Source organism: Dendrobates tinctorius, unplaced genomic scaffold (genome assembly GCF_039654945.1).
Source record: "Dendrobates tinctorius isolate UK_male_01 unplaced genomic scaffold, ASM3965494v1 ptg000040l, whole genome shotgun sequence".
Taxonomy (NCBI): domain Eukaryota; kingdom Metazoa; phylum Chordata; class Amphibia; order Anura; family Dendrobatidae; genus Dendrobates; species Dendrobates tinctorius.
Window position 1 is genome coordinate 2,228,831 of NW_027361708.1, and position 24,400 is coordinate 2,253,230.

Genomic DNA, 24,400 nt, shown 5'->3' on the forward strand with positions numbered 1-24,400 from the left:
GCCTGCATTATCTTTCAGCAATTTGTTCTACAGTAGCTCTTCTGTGGGATCAGTCCAGTAGTCTAGTTTTTGCTCTCCACACACAATAATGAGCCTTTGGGGCGCATGTCTCGGCTGCTGTCCATTAGTTGTCCTTTTTTTTTACAAATACTAACCACTACATACCCAAAACACCCCACAAGGCTTCTAGCCATCACAATTAGGTCTTTATTGATGTTGCTCGCCTCAAACACACTTGTCTAAAACTTATTCATTTTTCCCGCAACCCATCAACTTGAAGAACTGACTGTTCAATAGTTGCATAATGTATCCCACCTGTGACAGGCGACATTGTATCCAGATAGTCAATGTTATTCATTTCACCTGTCAAGGACTTAATGTAATGGACTGATTGATGTATAAATAGGATATCATTTCAAAGCTTCATAGTTAAATGTATCTGATGATGAAGCTAAAAAGCAGATTTTTTTAAAATGTATTTTTTTTTTACAAACTATTTCTTTGCCTCAATACAAGATAAATTGTATAGCATGGCACTGCAGGCAGCCTTGTCCTGTATAGGGATGAGTAGACGCATGGATGTTCAGGATCGTCAAGTTCAGCGGAAAAGTTTCATTCAGTATCCGAACTTGACCCCAAACTCAATAGAAGACAATGGGGACCTGAACTTTGGTGCTTTAAAATTACTGTAAAATGATCATAGTAAGTGCTAGGGGGCTGCAAAAGGATGTGGATAGGGAAATGACTTTAAATAAAATAGAATAAAAAAAAGAAAAAATGATAATCTTGAACTAGGAGGTTAAAGTCCAAGTGGAGGAGGAGGTTAAGGAAGAGCTAGAGGTGCCAATGTAGTTGGAAGAGGTGTAGGAGGAGGAGATAGCCAACAATGTTTGTTTTTTGTTAATGATGTTTTTGGGTGGACTCTCTCTCTCTGTATTCAGGCCATGTAATATTCTGTGCTTTTTTTCATGAAAACAATGAGGAGAAAACAATGAAAACAATGAAAACAATGAGCATCAAATAACCAAGGCCATTTTACTGATGGTGTTGGTATAGCTGCTGCAGGGAGAGAGAGACCATGGTTGATCTGTGCTGCTACATGCCCAAATGAAACACCTTCCTCTGGTGCATGCAGATGACAGGACGTTGTGTGTCATTTCGTGGGCTCGAGTACCGCTGGATGAATTTTGAAGCCAGAACAAGTAGAGGTGGTTTTAGACTGGTTGGCTGAGAGTGCCTTTAGTTCCTTCGTTTTGTCTTCCACCTGGTCCCCTGCTGAAAGCGAAAATTTTGCACCTGTGGCCCATGGGCAACTGTCTTCCACCTCACTGCCTTGCAAATTATACAGCTGTCACTTCTGTTTTTCATGACACTTCAGGCTGTGGTTCCGTGGGCCATCCACCTGACCCTGCCCAGCAAGTGGAAGAGATTGATGGCACTGAAGCCCAACCACTTGTTCTGTTTGACGATAAGTACGTGGGCGGGGTAGTGCAGACAGTAAATAGACCACCGCAGCACATCTCTGATGATGGTGATACATAGGTGCCAACTGCTGCAGTTTTCTGCTGTGTGTAGGCTGGCAAGGAGGGCAGGGGTGAGGACTGGGTGGAACATCATGTGGAGGATTATTATTATTATTTATTTTTAGAGCACCATTGATTCAATGGTGCTGTGCATGAGAAGGGAATACATACAAAATACAAATAGAAAGTAAAATCAACAAACTAAGGGTGGTTTCACATTAGCGCTTTTTAAGCGCACGCACGGCCGGGGGTAGCTCCGCCCCCGAGCCGGCTCTCTGCCCGGCGTGCCCGCCCCTTGCTTGTAGCGCCGCCTCCTAGCGGACAGCGGCGCCTGCGATCGGCGCACCCTATCTTTAGCATAGGGTGCGCAGATCGTGCGCAGGCCGTGCGCTAGTTGCGCTTTGACCTGCGCTGCGCACTTTTGACGGTGCGCCGTGTGCGGCAAAATCTGAAAAGTTCGATTTTGGCGCGCACGGCGCACCGTCAAAAGTGCGCAGCGCAGGTCAAAGCGCAACTAGCGCACGGCCTGCGCACCCTATGCTAAAGATAGGGTGCGCCGATCGCAGGCGCCGCTGTCCGCTAGGAGGCGGCGCTACAAGCAAGGGGCGGGCACGCCGGGCAGAGAGCCGGCTCGGGGGCGGAGCTACCCCCGGCCGTGCGTGCGCTTAAAAAGCGCTAATGTGAAACCACCCTAATAGTGACAGACAGGTACAGAGGGGAGAGAACCTTACCCTTGTGGCCTTGCATTTTACAGGATAATGGGGAAGGAGACAGTAGGTTCGGGGGTAGCAGCAGCACTGGTGTTGGTGAGGTTGCAGCGGGGTCACTTCAGGCTATAAGCTGTTAAGCTGTTCTGAAGACATGGGTTTTCAAGTTCAGCTTGACAGTTCCAAATGTAGTAGATAGATGTATTGGGCCACAGCATTCTACAGGATGGGGGATATTTGTGGCAAGTCTTACAGGCAAATTTTAGTAGAATTATTTTTTAGGCGCACTACTTGTACAGACACAGCGGTACAGTAATATTTTTTTGGCCAACAAATGGCAGAGGCGACTGCAGAGTAGATTTATTTTTTTAGGCACACTACTCATACAGGCAAGATTGCAGAGTACACACAGGCTTTTTGGCACAGTACTCCCACATATAGGTGTGCAAAGTACACACAGAGACTTAAAGGAACGGTTCTTCTTTAGGCCAGTATAAGGATCCTGTCAGCGCCGGCGGGCTGCCTCGGCTGAACAGGGTAACTCACCCAGACTACGGGAGGACCCGGGGTCCGATACTGCAGGGAAAGTTCAGACAACAGCACCTGCGACACTGAAAGTAGTTTAGCAGTACAAGGACCTACGATCATGTGACCACAGGGGGCGTGGCTTAGTGTCCTGCTGCAGGATAGGGTTCTATTACAGGAATCCTGGAGCAAAGGCTAGGGAAACTGAGGTCAGACAAGCGGGGGTCATACACGGGGATAGCAGAGCAGTACAAAAGGAACAGGCAGAACTCGTAACAGGGACAGAACCGGATCAAAACCAAGCAAGCATAAAGTATCACAGTCACAAAGCACACCAGGGTCACACACTCGGCCAAGGGTCTGAGTATAAGCGACAAGGAGTGAGCCCACAATGAGGCTATAAAAAGCCTCCCAGAATCTCAGAGTGAGGCTGTCAGATTAACCTCTAAACTACCTGATCCCACGAACTCAGCAGATCATGACAGCCAGGCCACAAACAGTAGAGTAAAATTATTTTTTTAGGCACAGATACAGTGTCAGAATAGAATTTTTTTTGGCACACTATTCGTACAGACACAGCGGTAGAGTAGAATTATTTTTTAGGCACACTACTTGCCAAAATACGGCTGCAGACTAGAATTATTGTTTAGGCCCACAAATGGCAAAGAGAAAGATGCAAAGTAAATTTATTTTTTAAGGCCCACAAATAGCAAGGATACAGATGTAGAGTAAAATTATTTTTAAGACCCACAAATGGCAAAGAGATGGCTGCATAGTAGAATTATTTTTTAGGCACTCTACTAGTACACACAGAACAGCAGAGTAGATTTATTTTTTAGGCACACAAATGACAGAGAGATGGCTACACAATAGAATTAGTTCTTTGGCACACTACTCGCAAAAACACGGCTGCAGAGTAGAATTATTTTTTAGGTGCAATACTTGTACAAACACAACGGCACAGTAATATTTTTTTGGCCTACAAATGGCAAAGAAACGGCTACAGAGTAGATTTATTTTTTAGGCTCACTACTTGTACAGACAGGTCTGAAGAGAACACAGAGGCTTTTTTGGAACAGTACTCCCATAGGTGGGGTTTTAAGAGTACACACAGAGGCTTAAGGGCACATTACTCCCACAGGCAGGGGTGCATAGTATCCCCAGAGATTTAAAGGCACACTATTCCCTTAGGCAGGGATGTAGAGTACACGCAGTGGCTTAAAGGCACAGTTCTCTAACAGAAGGGGTGCAGAGTACACAGCAGCTTTTTTGCACAGTGCTCTCATATACACTCACTGGCCACTTTATTAGGTACACCATGCTAGTAAGGGGTTGGACCCCCTTTTGCCTTCAGAACTGCCTCAATTCTTCGTGGCAGAGATTCAACAAGGTGCTGGAAGCATTCCTCAGAGATTTTGGACCATATTGACATGATGGCATCACACAGTTGGCGCAGATTTGTCGGCTGCACATCCCTGATGCGAATCTCCCGTTCCACCACATCCCAAAGATGCTCTATTGGATTGAGATCTGGTGACTGAGGAGGCCATTTGAGTACAGTAAACTCATTGTCATGTTCAAGAAACCAATCTGAGATGATTCGAGCTTTATGACATGGCGCATTATCCTGCTGAAAGTAGCCATCAGATGTTGGGTACATTGTGGTCATAAAGGGATGGACATGGTCAGCAACAATACTCAGGTAGGCTGTGGCGTTGCAACGATGCTCAATTGGTACCAAGGGGCCCAAAGAGTGCCCAGAAAAAATTCCCCACACCATGACACCACCACCACCAGCCTGAACCGTTGATACAAGGCAGGATGGATCCATGCTTTCATGTTGTTTACGCCAAATTCTGACCCTACCATCCGAATGTCGCAGCAGAAATCGAGACTCATCAGACCAGGCAACGTTTTTCCAATCTTCTACTGTCCAATTTCGATGAGCTTGTGCAAATTGTAGCCTCAGTTTCCTGTTATTAGCTGAGAGGAGTGGTACCCAGTGTGGTCTTCTGCTGCTGTAGCCCATCTGCCTCAAAGTTTGACGCACTGTGCGTTCAGAGATGCTCTTCTGCCTACCTTGGTTGTAACGGGTGGCAATTTGAGTCACTGTTGCCTTTCTATCAGCTCGAACCAGTCTGCCCATTCTCCTCTGACCTCTGGCATCAACATGGCATTTCCGGCCACAGAACTGCCGCTCACTGGATTTTTTTTCTTTTTCGGACCATTCTCTGTAAACCCTAGAGATGGTTGTGCGTGAAAATCCCAGTAGATCAGCAGTTTCTGAAATTCTCAGACCAGCCCTTCTGGCACCAACAATCATGCCACGTTCAAAGGCACTCAAATCACCTTTCTTCCCCATACTGATGCTCGGTTTGAACTGCAGGAGATTGTCTTGACCATGTCTACATGCCTAAATGCACTGAGTTGCCGCCATGTGATTGGCTGATTAGAAATTAAGTCTTAACACACAGTTGGACAGGTGTACCTAATAAAGTGGCCAGTGAGTGTATATGGGTGCAGAGTACACACAGAGGCTTTTTGCTGCAGTACTCCCACAGGTGAAGGTGCAGAGTACACACAGCGGATTTTTGGCACAGTACTGCCACTGAGTCACAGCTTGGCATGGCTGTGATGGCTCAGGAAATGACCGCAACCTAAAAGCTTGTTGATTGGCTGTGCTGCAGCCTTTCAACAAACTCCATTGGGCATCCAAACCTGAACGTGAATCTTCAAAGGTGTTTGTGTGGGTTTCTTCTGGATACTTTTCTTTTCTCCTACACCTCAAAAGACTTACTAATGGGGAATTTAGATTGTAGAGCCTCATAGAAAGAGTGAATGTTGACAATAAATGTAAGGTGCTGTTAAATAAGTTGGCACTATTTAAGCAGGCATAATACATATTAAAGTATACTGAGTCATTGTAAAAGGCTATTTACCTTTAGTAACACTAGGGTTGTTTGCTTGCAAATAATTGTAACAATATCATTTGAATGTTGATCATTACTTGAAATTGATCACATAAACGCCCCACAAATGCTGCTTGAATGCAATAATGGCAACATATGTGTAACATGACACAGACTGGTAGTCGCGGGCAAGGTATTCGTCTTGAACACCCAGCATGCTTCATCGAAATGGGGGTCCTGGCTGTGGGTGAGTGTGTGCTCTTCCTACATGGGCAATACGCCTCTGAGAACTTCATCGATCTACTATATCAGGCAGGCTAAGACAAGATGGTAGAGAACGAATTTAGGAAGATCAGCGTCCAAAAATAAACTTTTTACTGAACATGAACATGATAAGGAAGGTTTCTCTTGCAGACATGAACCCTTCTCAGTGACCATTGCTTATTTTCAATATACACAATTGAGCTTCCTATCACTGTAGACAACTGTTCACTAACGTCCTTCTGATACAATTAATTCTCTGCTATTATTCCCCTTTAAGTGGGTCTGCTGCTTTCTCTTGTGTTAAGTTCTGTACTGTTTAGGTGGTTTCTGTGAAATAGTTCCAATCTGTTGAATGTCTTGTTACATTTACTATGTCCTCAAGATGTATTGTCTAATGTGGTCTTCCCTCTTCACAAACAACATACTAAAACATGTCAGGTCTTTCTCTACTGAGCACTGGGCTATAACTGACTCACTATCAGGAACTTGTCTTCTGTTTTTTTTTCATAGCCCCCCATCCTGGGCTAGTCACAACTAGAGATGAGCGAATTTCTTCGGATTTTGGCCCGGAATCTGATTTTGACACATTCAGGCCATATTCAAACACTATTCAACCCGAATGTATATCTTACGATCGGTTCTGAACATATTCGGTAATTTTTACTCCCATTGATTCTAATGACGTTTGGCTGTGTTCGACAAATATTGCAAAAGCAATATTCAAGTCCGATCGTATTCGGAACCGAATCTGAACAAATTCCCTCATCTCTAGTCACAACTATTAACTCTATCTGTACCCAACTAAGGGTGGTTTCACATTAGCGCTTTTTAAGCGCACGCACGGCCGGGGGTAGCTCCGCCCCCGAGCCGGCTCTCTGCCCGGCGTGCCCGCCCCTTGCTTGTAGCGCCGCCTCCTAGCGCAAAGCGGCGCCTGCGATCGGCGCACCCTATCTTTAGCATAGGGTGCGCAGATCGTGCGCAGGCCGTGCGCTAGTTGCGCTTTGACCTGCGCTGCGCACTTTTGACGGTGCGCCGTGCGCGCCAAAATCCGAAAAGTTTGATTTTGGCGCGCACGGCGCACCGTCAAAAGTGCGCAGCGCAGGTCAAAGCGCAACTAGCGCACGGCCTGCGCACGATCTGCGCACCCTATGCTAAAGATAGGGTGCGCCGATCGCAGGCGCCACTGTGCGCTAGGAGGCGGCGCTACAAGCAAGGGGCGGGCACGCCGGGCAGAGAGCCGGCTCAGGGGCGGAGCTACCCCCGGCCGTGCGTGCGCTTAAAAAGCGCTAATGTGAAACCACCCTAAGTGCATGCAAATGACTAAATAGATAAAACAGTGCAATGCATTATATCACAATACATATCTTCACAGGGGTGTTGGCAGCACCTCCACTTCCTTACATACATACAATAATTGTAATGATGTAGATATTTGAATTTGCTCTTTAGAAAGCATTGATCGTGCATTTTTTCTTGTTATGTGTAAGCAAACCTTATGTTAAATTATAAGAAATAAACCTAGAAAAAGGCCTACAAAGTACTGGCACTTCCATTTAAATAACCAAACCTACATATAAACAGAAGTCTTTGCCATGTATGTTAGAAATAATTCAACTTTATTGAAAAAAAAATTTCTAGAAAAATTTCTTTTAAAAAACAATCAAAGTACACATGGGGAAAAAATAAGTGCAGAAACAACACCTATAGGACATGTTAACACTTCTAAATATACTGATTTCTTATACAATATAAAAAAAATAATAATATACTTCAGTGTATATTCAAATATCCATATGTTAAAGCAACAGTATGTATAACAAATAAGTAAATTAATCAATCCCAAATCACATTATCCCCACATAGTAGTATTTGGCCCATATGCAGCCCAAATGGAAGGAGTCCATGCAAACCAATACTGTTACATTTGATTCACGTGACGCCCAAATAGCAAAAGGCATTTGTTTAAACTGGCCCAAAACCTAGAACACTAAGATGCTTTATGCAATGGCAAAGTGCATAGTGCTTCATATAGAAATAAGACACTGGAGAAAGTGTGGAGATAGATCACGATTAACAAATAAGGGAGGGTGAAGTCATAATAACTCGTAGGTATAGTCCGGGCCCCCGGAGGATTTATTGATTTACTTATTTGTTACATATACTGTTTCTTTATGTTAACACTAGATGTATGCCCGATGCTATCACATCGGGAGGGCAGTAACATCACGATGGGGGCAGCTTTGTGGCGCTGGGGGTGGCCACCCATCCATTTCCGTGCAGTCACAACCGGCAGGAAAGATGGTGTTTTGCGGCCTGTGCTGGAGATGGTGTGCGGCTCCACTAGAGGGTGGCTGCACCCAATCTCCAGCACAGGCCTCAAGCCGTGGTCTTTCCTGCCGGCTGTGACTGCACGGAGGTGGGAGGGCAGGCAGCGGTGGGATCCGATGCGTGTAGTCAGGCGATGAGTCTTGGCGGGGGTTCGGCGGCGGCATCCCTCTCATTACTCCCCCCTCATTACACCCTCTCGTTACACCCCTCTCACAGCTGGCAGGAAAGACGGTGTTTTGCGGCCTGTGCTGGAGATGGTGTGTGGTGCCACCAGAGGGTGGCCGCACCCATTCTCCAGTACAGGCCTCAAGCTGCGGCCTTTCCTGCTGGCTGTGACTGCACGGAGGTGGGTTGGCAGGCAGAGGCGGGATCCGGCACGTGTAGTCAGACAGTGGGTCCAGGTGGGGGTCCAACGCCGGCATCCCTCTCATTACTCCCCCCCCATTACACCCTTTCATTACACCGCCTCATTACACCCTCTCATTATACCCCCTTCATTACAACCCTCTCGTTATACCCCCTCGTTACACCCCTTTCACAGCCTTGTGATCGCAGCGGTGGCCTGGATCCCAGCGGCGGTCAGGATCGCATCGGTGGTCGGGATTACAGGCCTGGATTGTGGGATTCGGGGACATCCAGACGGAAGTGGATGACGGACAATTTAAGGCAATTATATATATTGATAATACAGTATACACTATATTTAGAAGTGCTAACATGTCCTGTAGGTGTTGTTTCTGCACTTATTTTTTTGCCATGTGTACTTTGATTGTTTTTTAAAAGAAATTTTTCTAAAAGAATTTTTGTCAATAAAGTTGAATTATTTTTAACATATGTGGCAAAAAACTTCAGTTTATAGGTAGGTTTGTTAAATTATAAGAAAGCATAAAACAGAATAATGACATAATATGTTAAACCCTGTTTATGTTTCCAATATTGTTCATGGAATATACTGGTTACTCATTAAACAGTTGAGCGGCCAGAAGGGCAACAAGCAGAGAAACGTGCTTTCCAAATTACCACTGCTATAATTTTACTGACCCCTATTGTATTCTATGAAACATTAATGAAAGTACGAGGATGTTAAAAATGTCAGATTAGATTACAGCTCACATGTAGAAATTGTAAATCTGGGTAATCTGACCTTAAACAGTTTGCATGATGGAATGTAACATGGATAGCATTTACTCACATCACATGTTGTATATTGTACATTGAGATTAAAGATAAAAATACTCATATTCAAAGGGCACATCTATTATAAATCAATGTCTCCTCCACTATAACATTGTAATTATAAAACACAGTACAAACCCAACTGCCTATAACATTTATCATTGGCCTTCAACTCAAGTGTGCCAATGCCTGAGAATGTTCTGTGAAGTTTTATGCCAATAAATCTTAAGAATCTTATCTGTATCAAATTTCCGCAAGTTTGCAGGTCCTGGCTAATTTGAACAATTTGTAATTCAAATTGTATGGATCGGAAAAATAATGTCTGGGGTCATTTAATACAATACTGAAGGCTTGCTTGATGTCAGGCTATAGCACAGCCAATAAGTAAGCACTATCACTTAGGCACTATCACTCAGGCACTATCACTTTTGCACTTAGGCATAGTAAAATATGTTGGCGGGGAAAGCAGCAGGTATTTTATGGTTTTGTAGCCTAGTGACAGGCATTCAGGGTGCACAGCTCATCCTTACAGATTGAGCTAGAAAGACCAAAATCAGAGTGTTTTGCACCATTGCAGTGCTGAAGTATATAGAAAATGAGAGTGGTATTTTCAATTATGAATAATACACATATTCAAGTAATAAAGAGGTGCAGGACTTGCAGAGTCTTTGTAAATGTAAAATGATTGATCTGTGATATATTGCAGTACAGTAATTTAATAACACCATTTTTTTTCAAATTTGCACTAGAAAAAAATCAGAGGGCAGTTTAACCCCTTTCCGACATCAGGCATAATAGTATAACGATGTCGGATTCCCTCCCTTTCATGTGTGCTCCGGCGCAGAGTCCACATCTTTCCTGGCACATGTCAGCTGTTTTGAACAGCAGACATGTGCCCGGAACAGCCACGGGTGGAATCGCAATCCACCTGCGGCTATTAACCAATTAAATGCGTTTCCGGCAATTGCGCCGGAAATCCGCCCATCGGTGACCCCCGGTCACTGATGGGTTGGCATGACAACCAGAGGTCTCCTGCAGATCTCTATGGCTGTCATTGCCATATTGCTATGAGCGCTGCTTGGTGGTCGGCGCTCATAGCAAATCAGCAATTCTGCTACATCTGATCATCGCCTGTAAGTAGCAGAGCCGATCAGGTTATGGCAGCTTCTAGTCTCCCATGGAGACTTTTGAAGCATGTCAAAAGTAAAAAACAAGTTTTTAAAAATATAAAAAAATATAAAAGTTCAAATCACCCCTCATTCGCCCCATTTAAAATAAAACAATAAAAAAAAAATCAAACATAGACATATTTGGTATCGCCGCATTCAGAATCGCCCGATCTATCAATATAAAAGATGAACTAACCCAATCGATAAACGGCATAACGAGAAAAAGAGTCAAAACACCAGAATTACGTTTTTTTTGTCGCAGCAACATTGCATTAAAATGCAATAACGGGCGATCAAAGGATCGTATCTGCACCATAATGGTATCATTAAAAACATCAGCTCGGCACTCAAAAAATAAGCCCTCACCCAACCCCTAGATCACAAAAAATGGGGACGCTACGGATATCGGAAAATGGCGCAATTTTTATTTTTTTTTAAACAAACTTTGGAATATTTTTCACCACTTAAATAAAAAAGAACCTAGGCATGTTTGGTGTCTATGAACTCGTAATGACCTGAAGAATCATAATGGTGGGTCAGTTTTAGCATTTAGTGAACACAGTAAAAAAGCAAAACAAAAAACAATTGTGGAATTGCACATTTTTGCAATTTGGAATTTTTTTCCCGTTTTCCAGTACAAGATATGTTAAAACCAATGGTGTTGTTCAAAAGTACAACTCGTCCCACAAAAAACAAGCCCACTGTCATGCTCGCCATGTCTGTTATGTCCACCATGTCTGCTATGTCCACCATGTCTGCTATCCTGCATGTTCCCTAGAGCAGTTTGCACACTCACCTCATGACTGTTGGCCTGCAAGATGCCTGCGTTTCTGCTCTGCCTTCTGTGATCATCTCTGCATGTCTGAAACCCCTGATCATGTGACCTTTCCTAGGTTCCAGCATTGTCTGGTTCTGCAATCATCTCTGCATGTCTGAAACCCCTGATCATGTGACCCTTCCTAGGTTCCAGCATTGTCTGGTTCTGCAATCATCTCTGCATGTCTGAAACCCCTGATCATGTGACCACTCTCTGATCCTGGAGGATCTGAACTGGAAGTTCTCCCCTGGTCCTAACCCAGAAGTGGAGGTGCTAATGCCCTATATCAGACCGCCCCTCCCTATGCTCAGGGCCTGAGTATTGTGTTGCTTCCCTGCATGGCTGCTTGGTCTGCTGGGTCGCTCCCTCTATTCTGTGCCCCTGCACTTTGCTCTGTCGTACGTCTCTGCACACGCTCCGTGCTTGTACTCTGTATCTTGTCCCGTGCCTTGTCTAGTGTTTGTCCTTCGTGCCAAGTTTTGTCTCTGCTCTGCTGTGCCTTGTAGTCCTTCCTTGCACTGATTCCGTTCTGTGCTTCAGTTCCTTGTTCCGTACCTTGCCTTGCTCTGCCTTTGTTCCTCCCTATGGTCTCTGTCTTTGCTTACTCTGCCTCGCTCTCTCCTATGGTGCTCTGTAGTGCTCCCTGGCACACGCACCATTCCTCCTCTCTTACTTTTGGTGCTCTTTTCCATGTCTAGTCCCAAGGCTCTGCCTTGGCCCGGCTCTGGGCTTCGGCCTACGCTCCGCTGCTAGACTCTTTCCTATTGTGCTCTGTTGCACGTTTCTAGGCTAGTCCCAAGGCTCTGCCTTGGCCCGGCTCTGGGCTTCGGCCTACGCTCCGCTGCTAGCTCTGTTCTTGCTCTGACCTGATTCCGTGTTTCTGCCTATGCTTCCGTTCCTGGTTCCGTACTCTGCCTAAGCTCTGTCTTGTTTCTCGTCTCGCCTTGCCTTGTTGCTTCGTGTGCTCTTTGCATGCGCCTGACCTTCCTAGCCTCCTGTTTGTGCCTCAGCCGTGCCTGACTTAGCCGTGCCTGCCTGCTTGTGCCTCAGCCATGCTCGTCGGTCAGTGACAGCTGTGTCACCTGCCATGCCTCAGCCGGGTTCGCTGGAGTCTTGCCAGTGCCGCAGCCCGATCAGCTAGCCAGTGCCCCAGCCGTGCTCTCTGTGCTCCCTTGCACCTCATGCTGTTTCTGCACTGCGCTCTATGTGCTCTCTAAAGCACGCGCAGGCCCTTGCCTGCTCCTTGGCATACCTCCCCGTGCTTCTATAAAAGTACGCGCAGGTCTTGCCATGTACCCTGTCGTGCCCTCTTGCACACACAGGCCCTAACCCTGTCCTCGCCTGACCCTGTCGTGCCTCTCTGCACGCACAGGACTCTGCCTCGCCTGACCCTGGCGTGCTTCTCTGCACGCGCAGGACTCTGCCTCGCTTGACCCTGGCGTGCCTCTCTGCACACGCAGGACTCTGCCTCACCTGACCCTGGTGTGCCTCTCTGCATGCACAGGACTCTGCCTTGCCTGACCCTGGCATGCCTCTCTGCATGCGCAGGACTCTGCCTTGCCTGACCCTGGCGTGCCAGGTGCGTTTATTGCTTTGGACATCTGAAAAACTGAAGGAAATTATATTACCTAATGTGGCTGCTTTTTTAGCCACTATATGGCAACCCTCTGACAAAATAGCTGACAGAGTATCATCCTCATGTAAACTTCCTATATTTTTACGAATAATTTGTTTAATGGCATTAAATTGTGGACTAAAATTAATGGAACACACCAATTTTTTATTTTCTGTATTATCTATACTATTATGACCACATATTTTTTGCGAATTCAATAAATCCTCTCTGTTTTTATTATTCACAATTTTTTTAGCTCGATCCAATACCCAATGAGGATAACCTCTTTTTTGAGTCTATTACAACAAGAATGAATTTCTTGTGTCAGCATCAGTGTGTCACTACAGTTTCTGGTAATTCTGGTGAGCTCCCCCACCGAAATTGCTTTTATAGTATGCTGGGGATGACTACTCCTGGCATGTAAGATATTATTCCCTGCAAGTGGCTTACAGTGTGTAGAAGTAATGATGGGAGAGCCTGGAATACTTTGTAATTTCAAATCTAAAAAAGAAATACAGGTGGAATCCAACTGATAAGTAAAACACAAGTTGCAATCATTATTGTTTAAATACCCGACAAATTCTGGTATGGCAGACACATCGCCCCCCAAATAAACAGGGCGTCATCAATGTATCTGCCATACCAGAAAATGTCGGGCACAAACACATTCTCTACAGTATATAAAAATCTTTCTTCCCAATATGCCATAACCAAATTGGCGATGGAAGGTGAGTGTTTCCCCCCCCATTGATACTCCCTTAGACTGCAGATAATAATGATGGTTGAACAAAAAATAATTGTGCTTTGAAATAAAACAAATTGCCAAAATCACATAGTCACTTAAATGAAGGATTTTTACAGATGTGGTGAAGCCAGATGCAGGACCTGTACACATTCTCAGGTAATGAAATTTTTTTCAGATAGTAAAACTGTGCAGCAATTTAAAATTCGGCAGTTTATCAACTGCAATACTAAGAATGTTGTATATATGATCATGTGCACAGATTGCAAACTGAATTATGTGGGTTGTACCATGAGAAAGTTAAAAATAAGAATTTCTGAACACATAACTGACATAATTTCTCTTGGCAGCTCCAATCGGAATATATCTTTTGCCTCCAATCATTTTATTTTCCAACATCAAAGAAATATATCTTCGTTTCAAGTGATGGGAAATGAGAAAGTATGTGTTCCGTTGAGAGGCGGTGATCTTAAAAGACACTTTATGATGAGAGAAGCTTTCTGGATGTTTCAGCTTAAAATCTATGTCCCAAATAGATTGACTGCACGCAAAGAGATTATGTTTCAGTGTTGATATGTACAACCTTTTTTTTTTTTCTCTCTTTGTTGCACATTGGAATTGTTCATGTATATATTGTGCCATACCTGGTAATACATCTTATATTAGATTGTTTTTAACTATTGCTTGTTTTTTGGGTATATAATTTTATTGTGATTATACACCATGTGTGTTGTAACTTGATTGGTGGGTGGTAGTATATATCTCCCATTATGTTCACCCCAAAGCAGCTTGAAAAAGAACGCATTGTTTGATACACGCTGCTGTGTCTTTCCGCTATGATGGGGCATGTCCGTTTATCCTTGTCCTTATGCCTTGAATACATTTTTGTGTATTTGTAAGCTGGAAACTTTTTATAATTGATTTTTTTGGGTCATTGGTCTCCCGCTGGCCAGCACGCATCGCTGCGTGTGGCAGGCAGGAGAACGACAAGCGATCAGCGCACTGGTAACCAAGGTAAACGTCGGATTTCTAAGCAGCGCACAGTGCTTAGATACCTGATGTGTACCTTAGTTACCAGCGCGCTGATGCAGGGAGCTGGTAACCAAGGTACACATCGGGTTTCTAAGTGATGCGCGCCGCTTAGAAACCCGATGTGTACCTTAGTTACCAGCTCCCTGCATCAGCGCGCTGGTAACTAACGTACATAGCGACGCCGCGCGCTTGGCGTCGCTGGTGCTGATCGCTGGTGAAGCTGCCTGTTTGACAGCTCACCAGCGATCACGTAGCGACACACCAGTGATCCTGACAAGTTGATGTCGTTGTCGGGATTGCTGGTGAGTCGCTATATGTGGCGGGGCCTTTAGACCTGTGATGGAGACAAGGGGGTATCCTCTACGTCTGGAGGAAAGAAGGTTTAAGCATAATCACAGACGTGGATTCTTTACTGTAGGAGCAGTGAGACTATGGAACTCTCTGCCATATGATGTTGTAATGAGTGATTCCCTACTAAAAGTTAAGAAGGGTCTGGATGCCTTTCTTGAAAAGTATAATATTACAGGGTATATTCACTAGTTTCCTTACTATTGCGTTGATCCAGGGAGCTAGTCTGATTGCCGTATGTGGAGTCGGGAAGGAATTTTTTTCCCCAATGTGAAGCTTACTGTTTGCCAAGTGGGTTTTTTGCCTTCCTCTGGATCAACATGTTAGGGCAAGTTAGAATAGGATATGGGTTGAACTAGATGGACTTAAAGTCTTCCTTCAACCTTAATTACTATGTTACTATGTTTAGGGAGCATTATATGGGCCCATCATGAACATTATGGAGCATTATATGAGGCATATTTTGTATGGCGCATCTTATGGGGCACATCATGAACTTTATGGAGCATTATATTATTACCAGTAACTTCGGCATTTCCCATCCTAGGCTTATACGCGAGTCAATAAGTTTTCCCAGTTTTTTGTGGCAAAATTAGGGGTATCGGCTTATATTCTGGTCGGCTTATACACGAGTATATACGGTATTTAAAATTGGCAACCATACACCCCATAACTATACTGTGGACTGCTTCAGCTTTTGGAAGCTTTACACCTACCTCCTGGCAATTGTTGTTGCAACGTCCTTTTTGAGTAGTATGAATTAATCAGCTGAACCAAAAATCTGTTAAGAAATTATTACATAAAATTGAGACATTTAATCTGTTTTGGCACACCTATTTAAGTTGACATGTACACACCACATTGAGATTGTGGGTAGTAGGCTAGTGTTGCATTAGCCTCTTTGACCATCATGTGTTTGCTAATTAGCATTTCTGGTTGTTTTTTTCTAGTGTTAGCTAAGTGTGGAAGAAAAATTGTGAAACATTATGCTCATTTCCAACATATACAGGTGCGTCTCACAAAATTAGAATATCATCAAAAATTTAATTTATTTCAGTCTTTCAATACAAAAAGTGAAAATCACATATTGTATAGAGTCATTACAAACAGAGTGATCTATTTCATGTGTTTATTTCTGTTAATGTTGATGATTATGGCTTACAGCTAATAAAAACCCAAAAGTCATTATGTCATTAAATTAGAATACTTTATAACACCAGCTTGAAAAATGATTTTAAAATCCAAAATGTTGGCCTACTGAAATGTATATTCAGTGAATGCACTCAAAAATTGGTTGGGGCCTCTTTGGCATCAATTACTGCATCGATACTGTGTGGCATGGAGGCGATCAGTCTGTGGTACTGCTGAGGCGTTATGGAAGCCCAGGTTGCTTTGTTGGGTCTGGTGTATCTCATCTTCCACTTGACAATACCCCATAGATTCTCTATGGGGATAAGGTCAGGTGAGTTTGCTGGCCAGTCAAGCACAGTGATACTGTTGTTTTTAAACCAGGTATTGGTACTTTTGGCAGTGTGGGCACGTGCCAAGTCCGGCTGGAGACTTAATTTTTCATCTCCAAAAAGTTTGTCTGCAGAGAGAAGCATGAAGTGCTCTAAAATTTCCTGGTAGATGGCTGTGCTAACTTTGATATTGATAAAGTTACAGACTTACCAGTGGAAAAGCCAAACTTCACATTCCACAAATGCAAGCTTGTGTCCCTGTTGGAGGAAAAGTTGCAAAATCTCGAAGAGAGGTTAGCTACGTTGAAGATCATTAAGGAAGGTGAAGAGTACTTGGACAGAGCAGAATTATCCCTTCATGTTACAGAAAGAGAAGAAATTCGAAGTGCACCTGAAGAAACAGAGGAATGGAGACATGTGACCCAGAGAAGCAGGAGGATCAGGAGGCAGTCAGCACCCATACTGCTCAGAAACCAGTACCAGGCTCTCACGCAGGAAAACAATGAAGAAATACATCAGGATAAGACTTTGCCAACAAGCAGCAACCTTGTACGCCTTCAGAGTCCTCCTGGATGGAGAAAGAAAAATGTTGTGAAGAAGAAACGGAGAGTGGTGGTCATGGGGGATTCCCTGTTGAGAGGAACTGAGGCCGCTATCTGCAGACCGGATATAACTTCAAGAGAAATGTGTTGTCTTCCAGGTGCAAAAATTAAAGATGTGTCTGACAGGATATCAGGACTCTTCAGACCTACAGATGACTACCCATTCCTGCTACTACATGTGGGGACAAATGACACTGCAAGAAACGACCTGGAAACCATCTGCAGAGACTTTGAAGACTTAGGTAAGAAAGTGAAAGAACTGGGAGCGCAGGTGGTCTTCTCTTCCATCCTCCCAGTGGATGGCCATGGAACAAGGAGGTGGAATAAGATTCTGCAGGTGAACAACTGGCTACGTCGTTGGTGCCGTCAGCAACGATTTGGATTTCTGGATCACGGAGTGAACTACTTATACGATGGACTACTTGCTAGAGATGGGGTGCACCTTACGAAGACTGGTAAGCATGTATTTGGAAGTCGCCTTGCTACACTTGTAAGGAGAGCTTTAAACTAGAACAACATGGGAAGGGAAGCAAAAGACCAGAAAAAGCCATACACCTGACAAATGCTATTGAGAACTCTGCTATTAGAAGTGGAAAGGAAGAACAAAGACGAAAGAATCTAATTAATAAAAATATTGGAGAAAGAGAAACCAATCACAAACTAAAATGTTTCTATACTAATGCACAAAGCATGGGCAACAAACAAGGAGAATTGGAACTACTAACACAGGAAAAGAAACATGATGTCATTGGAATCACTGAAACTTGGTGGGACAATACACATGATTGGAATACAAGACTAGAAGGATACAACTTATTTGCAAGAAACAGACTTGATAAACGAGGAGGGGGTGTCGCATTGTATGTTAGAAACGTGTATATCTGCACAGAGATTGAAGCTTCAGAGACTGGGAGTTCTGTGGAAACTGTTTGGGTAAGAATACAAGGACAGAACAATGGAAAGGACACCATTGTAGGCATTTACTACAGGCCGCCTGTGCAAGCTGAAGCTTTGGATGAACTCTTTATGCATCAAATGGCCAAGTTCTCCAAAAAATATGACATAGTTGTCATGGGAGATTTCAACTATCCAGACATTTGTTGGGAATCTCTCTCAGGCAAAACTAACAGGTCAAGGAAATTCTTATCCTCTCTTGCTGACAACTTTATCTTCCAAAAGGTAAGGGAGAAAACAAGGGGAACTGCTACCTTGGATCTAATCCTTATAAACAGGGAGGAAATGGTTGAGGAGGTAAAAGTGGCTGGGACCCTAGGAGGTAGCGACCATGCTATTTTAGAATTTTGGATAACTAGAGGCGGAAGACCTGTGAAGACTCAGACGTCAAGGTTAGATTTCAGAAAGGCAGATTTTAAGGGATTCAGAAAGAGAATTGGAGGGATCCAATGGCTGGATATCCTTAAAGACAAAAATGTCCAGGAAGGATGGGAAATCTTGAAAAATGAAATTCTCAAAGCACAGTTTTTAACAATTCCGAAAAGAGGGAAGAATAGGAAGCAGTTAAGGAAACCAGGATGGATGAACACAGAACTTAAGCACATGCTAAAAAGGAAGAAAAAAATGTTTATAAAATGGAAAGAGGGAGGCATATCTAAAGAAGAATATAATGCTGTCTGCAGAACCTGCAGGGCACAAATCAGATTATCTAAAGCTGAAAATGAATTGAGGCTTGCAAGAGATGTCAAAAGCAATAATAAAGGATTTTGGGGATATGTCAAAAGTAAAAGAAAAGTCAAAGATGCTATAGGATTTTTACAGGATGAAAATGATGAAATGGTAAGACAGGATGTTGAGAAGGCTGAACTTTTAAATTCCTATTTTGCATCTGTTTTCTCTCAGAAAGGAAATGTAACATCAACTGTTATTCACTGTCCTATTAAGGGAATAGAAGAATCCAGGATATCTATAAACAGAAAGATAGTGAGGAAACACTTAGCTAGCCTAAATGAATTCAAGTCTCCAGGTCCAGATGAATTACACCCCAGAGTACTGAAGGAGATAGCAGAAGAAATTTTTGAACCCCTCTCTATAATCTTTGAAAATTCTTGGAGAACAGGAGAAGTGCCAGAAGACTGGAGAAGAGCAAATGTTGTTCCTATCTTCAAAAAGGGGAAGAAGGTGGACCCAGGTAACTATAGGCCGGTGAGTCTGACTTCTATACCAGGAAAGATCTTTGAACAAATTACAAATATCTAAAGGGCTGTCACATTGTAGAAGGATCAACTTTATTCTCATTTGCACAAGGAAAGACTAGAAGCAATGGGATGAAACTGAATGGGAGGAGACACAGATTAGATATTAGAAAAAACTTTTTGACAGTTAGAGTGATCAATGAGTGGAACAGGCTGCCACGAGAAGTGGTGAGTTCTCCTTCAATGGAAGTCTTCAAACAGAGGCTGGACAGACATCTGACTGGGATGATTTAGCGAATCCTGCTTTGAGCAGGGGGTTGGACCAGATGGCCCAGGAGGTCCCTTCCAACTCTACGATTCTATGATTCTATGATTCTATGAAAACACAGTAGACCTATACCAGAAGATGACATGAATCCCTAAACCATCACTGATTGTGAAAACTTCACACTAAACCGCAAGCAGCTTGGATTGTGTGCCTCTCCACTCTTCCTCCAGACTCTGAGACCTTGATTTCCAAGGTGTAGTGTGAAGTATCCACAATCAATGATGGTTTCGGGAGCCATGTCATCTGCTGGTGTAGGTCCACTGTGTTTTATCAAGACCAATGTCAGTGTCGCCGTCTACCACTAAATTTTACACTACTCTATGCTTCCCTCTGCAGACAAGCTTTTTGGAGATGGACATGTCATTCTCCAGCAGGACCTGGCTGCTGTCCACGCTGCCAAAAGTACGAACATCTGGTTTAAAAACAGCAGTATCACTGTGCTTGATTGGCCAGTAAACTTGCCTGACCTTAACCCCATAGAAAATCTATGGGGTATTGTCAAGAGGAAGATGAGAGACCCCAGACCCAACAATGCAGACAAGCTGAAGGCTGCTATCAAAGCAACCTGGGTTTCCATAACACCTCAGCAGTGCCACAGACTGATCGCCTCCATGCCACGCCACATTGATGCAGTAATTGATGCAAAAGGAGCCCCGACCCATTATTGAATGCATTTACTCAAGATACATTTCAGGTTTTAAAATCATTTTTCAAGCTGGTGTTATAAAGTATTCTAATTTACTGAGATAATGACTTTTGGGTTTTGTAAGCCATAATCATCAACAGTAACGGAAATAAACACTTGAAATAGATCACTCTGTTTGTAATTACTCTATATAATATATGAATTTTACTTTTTGCATTGAAGAACTGAATAAATTAACTTTTTGATGATATCCTAATTTTGTGAGATGCACCTGTATGTTAAATGAAAAAGTGTCCCTGGCAATGGATGTGGAAGTGTGAGAAAGAAAAATGAAAACGTTGTAGGTGGTAGCAACAGTACTCTTTAGGACCTAGAACTCCCAGATCACTGGTACAAAAGAACACATGGAGTAACCATGAGCCACAAAGGATGGAATAAAAGATGAAAATTTTATTTAGAAAATCATGTAAAACATAATACATCAGGTATCGGAACAATTAATTAATGAGGAAAAGGAGAAACACAAGGGGTGGATTAACCAGAAGATGATGTCATTTATGGGATAAGGAGACAACATACGATGTGAAGTATCAGAAAGTGCTGAGTGCTGTGTGAGACTCAACCACAAACTGTGGTGAAACAGGTGGACAATCTCCACATGCCTAGGAGTGGACGTAAACTGAAAGAAGAAATGCTGGTAATTAGTGTGCCACCATATAGTACTGACCGGTTGTTTTGAGTATAAGAACACTATCCTAGTTTCCCACATGTGACTTAAAGCAACTGATAATGCTATGTCATGAATGGAGTCTGACAATTACCCATGTTGTAGAAAAGCTGAAAGTCCCATCACTGCCCCGACGCGCATTTTGCTGTTGCTTTCTCAAGGAGAGGTGGCTCAGGTAGCTCCGTCCATCGCCATCACTGCGTTTTGCGCATGCGGGATATGAATGTGATCCCGTGATGTCAGTAAACAGTGACCGGTGTGCAACACTGAAATCATAGCAACACATGGCAATATTGGATGTAATGACTTCCTACGACATTGATACAGGTGACATACTGCGACACAGTTACAAATGTTTCCAAATGTGGATTTTCTGTCACAAGTCACAAGTTGAATGCAACACACTTGTGGTAGACCTCAATGCACAATATACGATTTGCATGCGACGTACAGTATCTGATACTTAGAATGTTTAAGTTACAGCAAAATATCAGCTCTAAAACAGTCATATGACAGCAAGTGGCAGTCAAATTGCACAAATATTCTTTAAATGCGACTTTTCAGGGAATTGCTGTCATGTAGCAAATGTCGTACTGTAGGCTCAGCCTAAATCTGTATAGGGTTTGTAGAAATACAGTAGACACACGTGCTGCAGAACCTTTCCTATTTCTATGTGGAGAACTATTTTTAAGTTAAACTTTTGCAATTTGTCCAACTTTTCATGAAGGTCATAGAGCTTTTGAAGTTAATTTTCTTGGTTAATACAATTAGTTCAATCACTCTAAATAAGAGCAAAATGTAATCATTATCATAGTATCATATCTGGTGGCTTTAACATTGATCAGCGTTTCTGAATCTTCCAGAATTCTGTCTGTTCATGATCTGTGTCTAGGATTGGAATTCCCTGTTCACATAGGGGGTCTGTGTTTGGGAATAAAGGCAGACGCTTGTCAAATTTTGAACAATCCCTCTAAACTATTGTCTCACTCCATTAAGTTATGCCCCCTAGCTTTCTCATTAATTCAAGGACCAGAACGCTGCCAATCAGTATACGCTAGCTCCAATGTTTCCATTATATTTAGGACTATAGCATCTCTTTATTAATAGCTTTTCCAATTATTTAAAGGGCCAGGAAACTAAAGATCTTCCAGCTTTGCAAGAAATGTGCATGAAGAATACTATCCAGCAAGAAGAACTGTCCACTGGACTCAAACGTCAACAGTCAGCAAGGCTTTAAGTTCATAAAGTTATAGGGAGTCTTTTTGTAGAAAACAATACATTAAGCTTCTTGTCTGCTCAGTTTCTCCTACTAATTGGATAGATCAGACAGTATTAATAATATGAGAGGTTCCGTTCATTTCTAGGCAGTAATCAATAGGATATAGTTATGTAAGACATATATATATCATTGCAGTTTATCAGAAGATCCAGTATGTATGAATTGAATTGCCTGATATTAATTGCTCTACATGCTTACACACGGGGTAATACGAGATTCTTCATTTTCAGGTCTACATTGGTGCTGGATTACTCCCTTGTGTGTTTTTTTGTCATGGAGGAAACACTGGCTTGTCAAAAATGTGTGACCTGTCCTGTTAGGTCGGGCTACTACTGTACTTCACAGGCGATTTAAGTCACTGTTCACAGCTCCCTTTAAACTTGGCTAATGTGAGAGACAGACCTGGAGATCATAACTTTCATGGTGCTGTTTGCTGAGATGATTCATAGAATATTTGTGAGAGCTAGAATGTAGAGAACGGTTATTAAGATTAAAGAGGCCATAAAATGCAATACATTCACAGCTCTTAAATATTTAATGATATTTTTCTGCCAGATCTGACAAAAACAAATATTTTCCACTGTTTTCCTCTGATAATATTATTAGTTTTTAAAGCTATTATTTAGATTTTCTGAAACAGAGTTGGTGATAATCTCTGCAGCTTCTTTACCAGACATCTTAAATTGTGAATAAATCTTGCCTGCTAATCTATGGCCAGCATTACCTCCATCAATTCTTATTGACCTTGTCATGATTTGTGGATTTGCATAAAACAGAGAATGTATCCGTTTCCTTATTTTTTGTTTGCATGTCTTACAAGCATTGTCATTGATGAGGAGTTAGACAAGTCATGCAAGGAGTTGGAGGTCAATTCTGTGTATGTCCTCGTGGTGACAAAGAGGTTAAACTATACATTTGTGCACGGTGTAATCAATAAAAACACTTAAGATCACAGAATGTCCATCTGTCCCCTCAGCTTCTGATGTTCACAGTTCAACCATCAATCCTTTCTTCTAAACTGGTGGGCTTATTTCTTTTTCCGCAGGGGATTATCGCGGCCATCTTAACCAAGTGTACAAGGGATGAAGGATTTATTCCCATCAATAAAAACCTCTGGTAAGTGCTTCTTAGCCAAACTAGAGCATTTGCTGTAACAAAGCTCAGCCTTTATTCAGACCAAACCTAAACATTAACAGGTTTTCATACTCGTCCATTTCATGGTAAGAAAGCTTTGTGGAGCCCCAAGGCTGCATTAATAAACTTGTTACGGCCATCACAAGTTGCCATATTAATTACTCACTACTACTTCTCACTTTTTTCTATTGAAAATCCAAAGGCCATACAGCGTACCTTTATTAGTAATCAGAAGTGTGTATTTTTATCTTTCAAACAATGAGTAACAATAAAATAAAATGGCAATAGAAAGGTAATGTTCTGAATAATATGTAATGTGTCAAAGTTTGAAAAAAATGAAGTTTAAAGGGAATCTCTCGACAACATAAAAAAGGTATTTACCTAAATGCACAGTGGTAATCTACAGATAAACATTGCTTGAGACATTTAAGGTAGTTTAAATGGAAGGGCACATCCGGGGAGAAAATTAAACTATATTCTTCCTGCAGCCACTTGCTTTCAGTCTTTGGGGTGATTGCAGATGGTTCTAACAGTCACCGATCACTTCAGTGAGTGCGCTGTTATCACTCCCTCTGCACACATGTGTAAGATGGCCAGGGTGGTAGTTGTGGCAACAAGCTGTAGTGTTCCCACACCCTGGCGCCCTACAGATGAAATATAATGTTGGAACACTCACACTCACTGCCAGAGTGCCTAGCTTTGTGTCATCAGCAAATTTAATCAGTGTACCTTCAATTTCTTCATCTAAATCATAAATTGATAAAGATGTTGAACAATACAGGGCCCAGAACAGAACCCTGTGGTACCCCACTTGAGATATTTTTCCAACTGGATGTGCAGCCATTTACGACCACTCTTTGGGTTTGAAGACTAAGCCAGTTATAAATCCACCTAACAGTTGCCTTGTCCATTCCATACT

At 42.8% G+C, this 24,400-nt stretch overlaps 1 protein-coding gene across 1 annotated transcript in view; it reads left to right on the top strand.

Moving 5' to 3' along the window:
• LOC141088638 (heparan-alpha-glucosaminide N-acetyltransferase-like) overlaps positions 1–24,400 on the top strand; it is a 482,560-nt gene that overhangs the window by 446,033 nt on the left and 12,127 nt on the right. Inside the window, exon 9 of the mRNA XM_073574776.1 lies at positions 23,393–23,463. Within this exon, the coding sequence (XP_073430877.1) occupies positions 23,393–23,463 (71 nt within the window). The remainder of the gene's footprint in view (positions 1–23,392; positions 23,464–24,400) is intronic.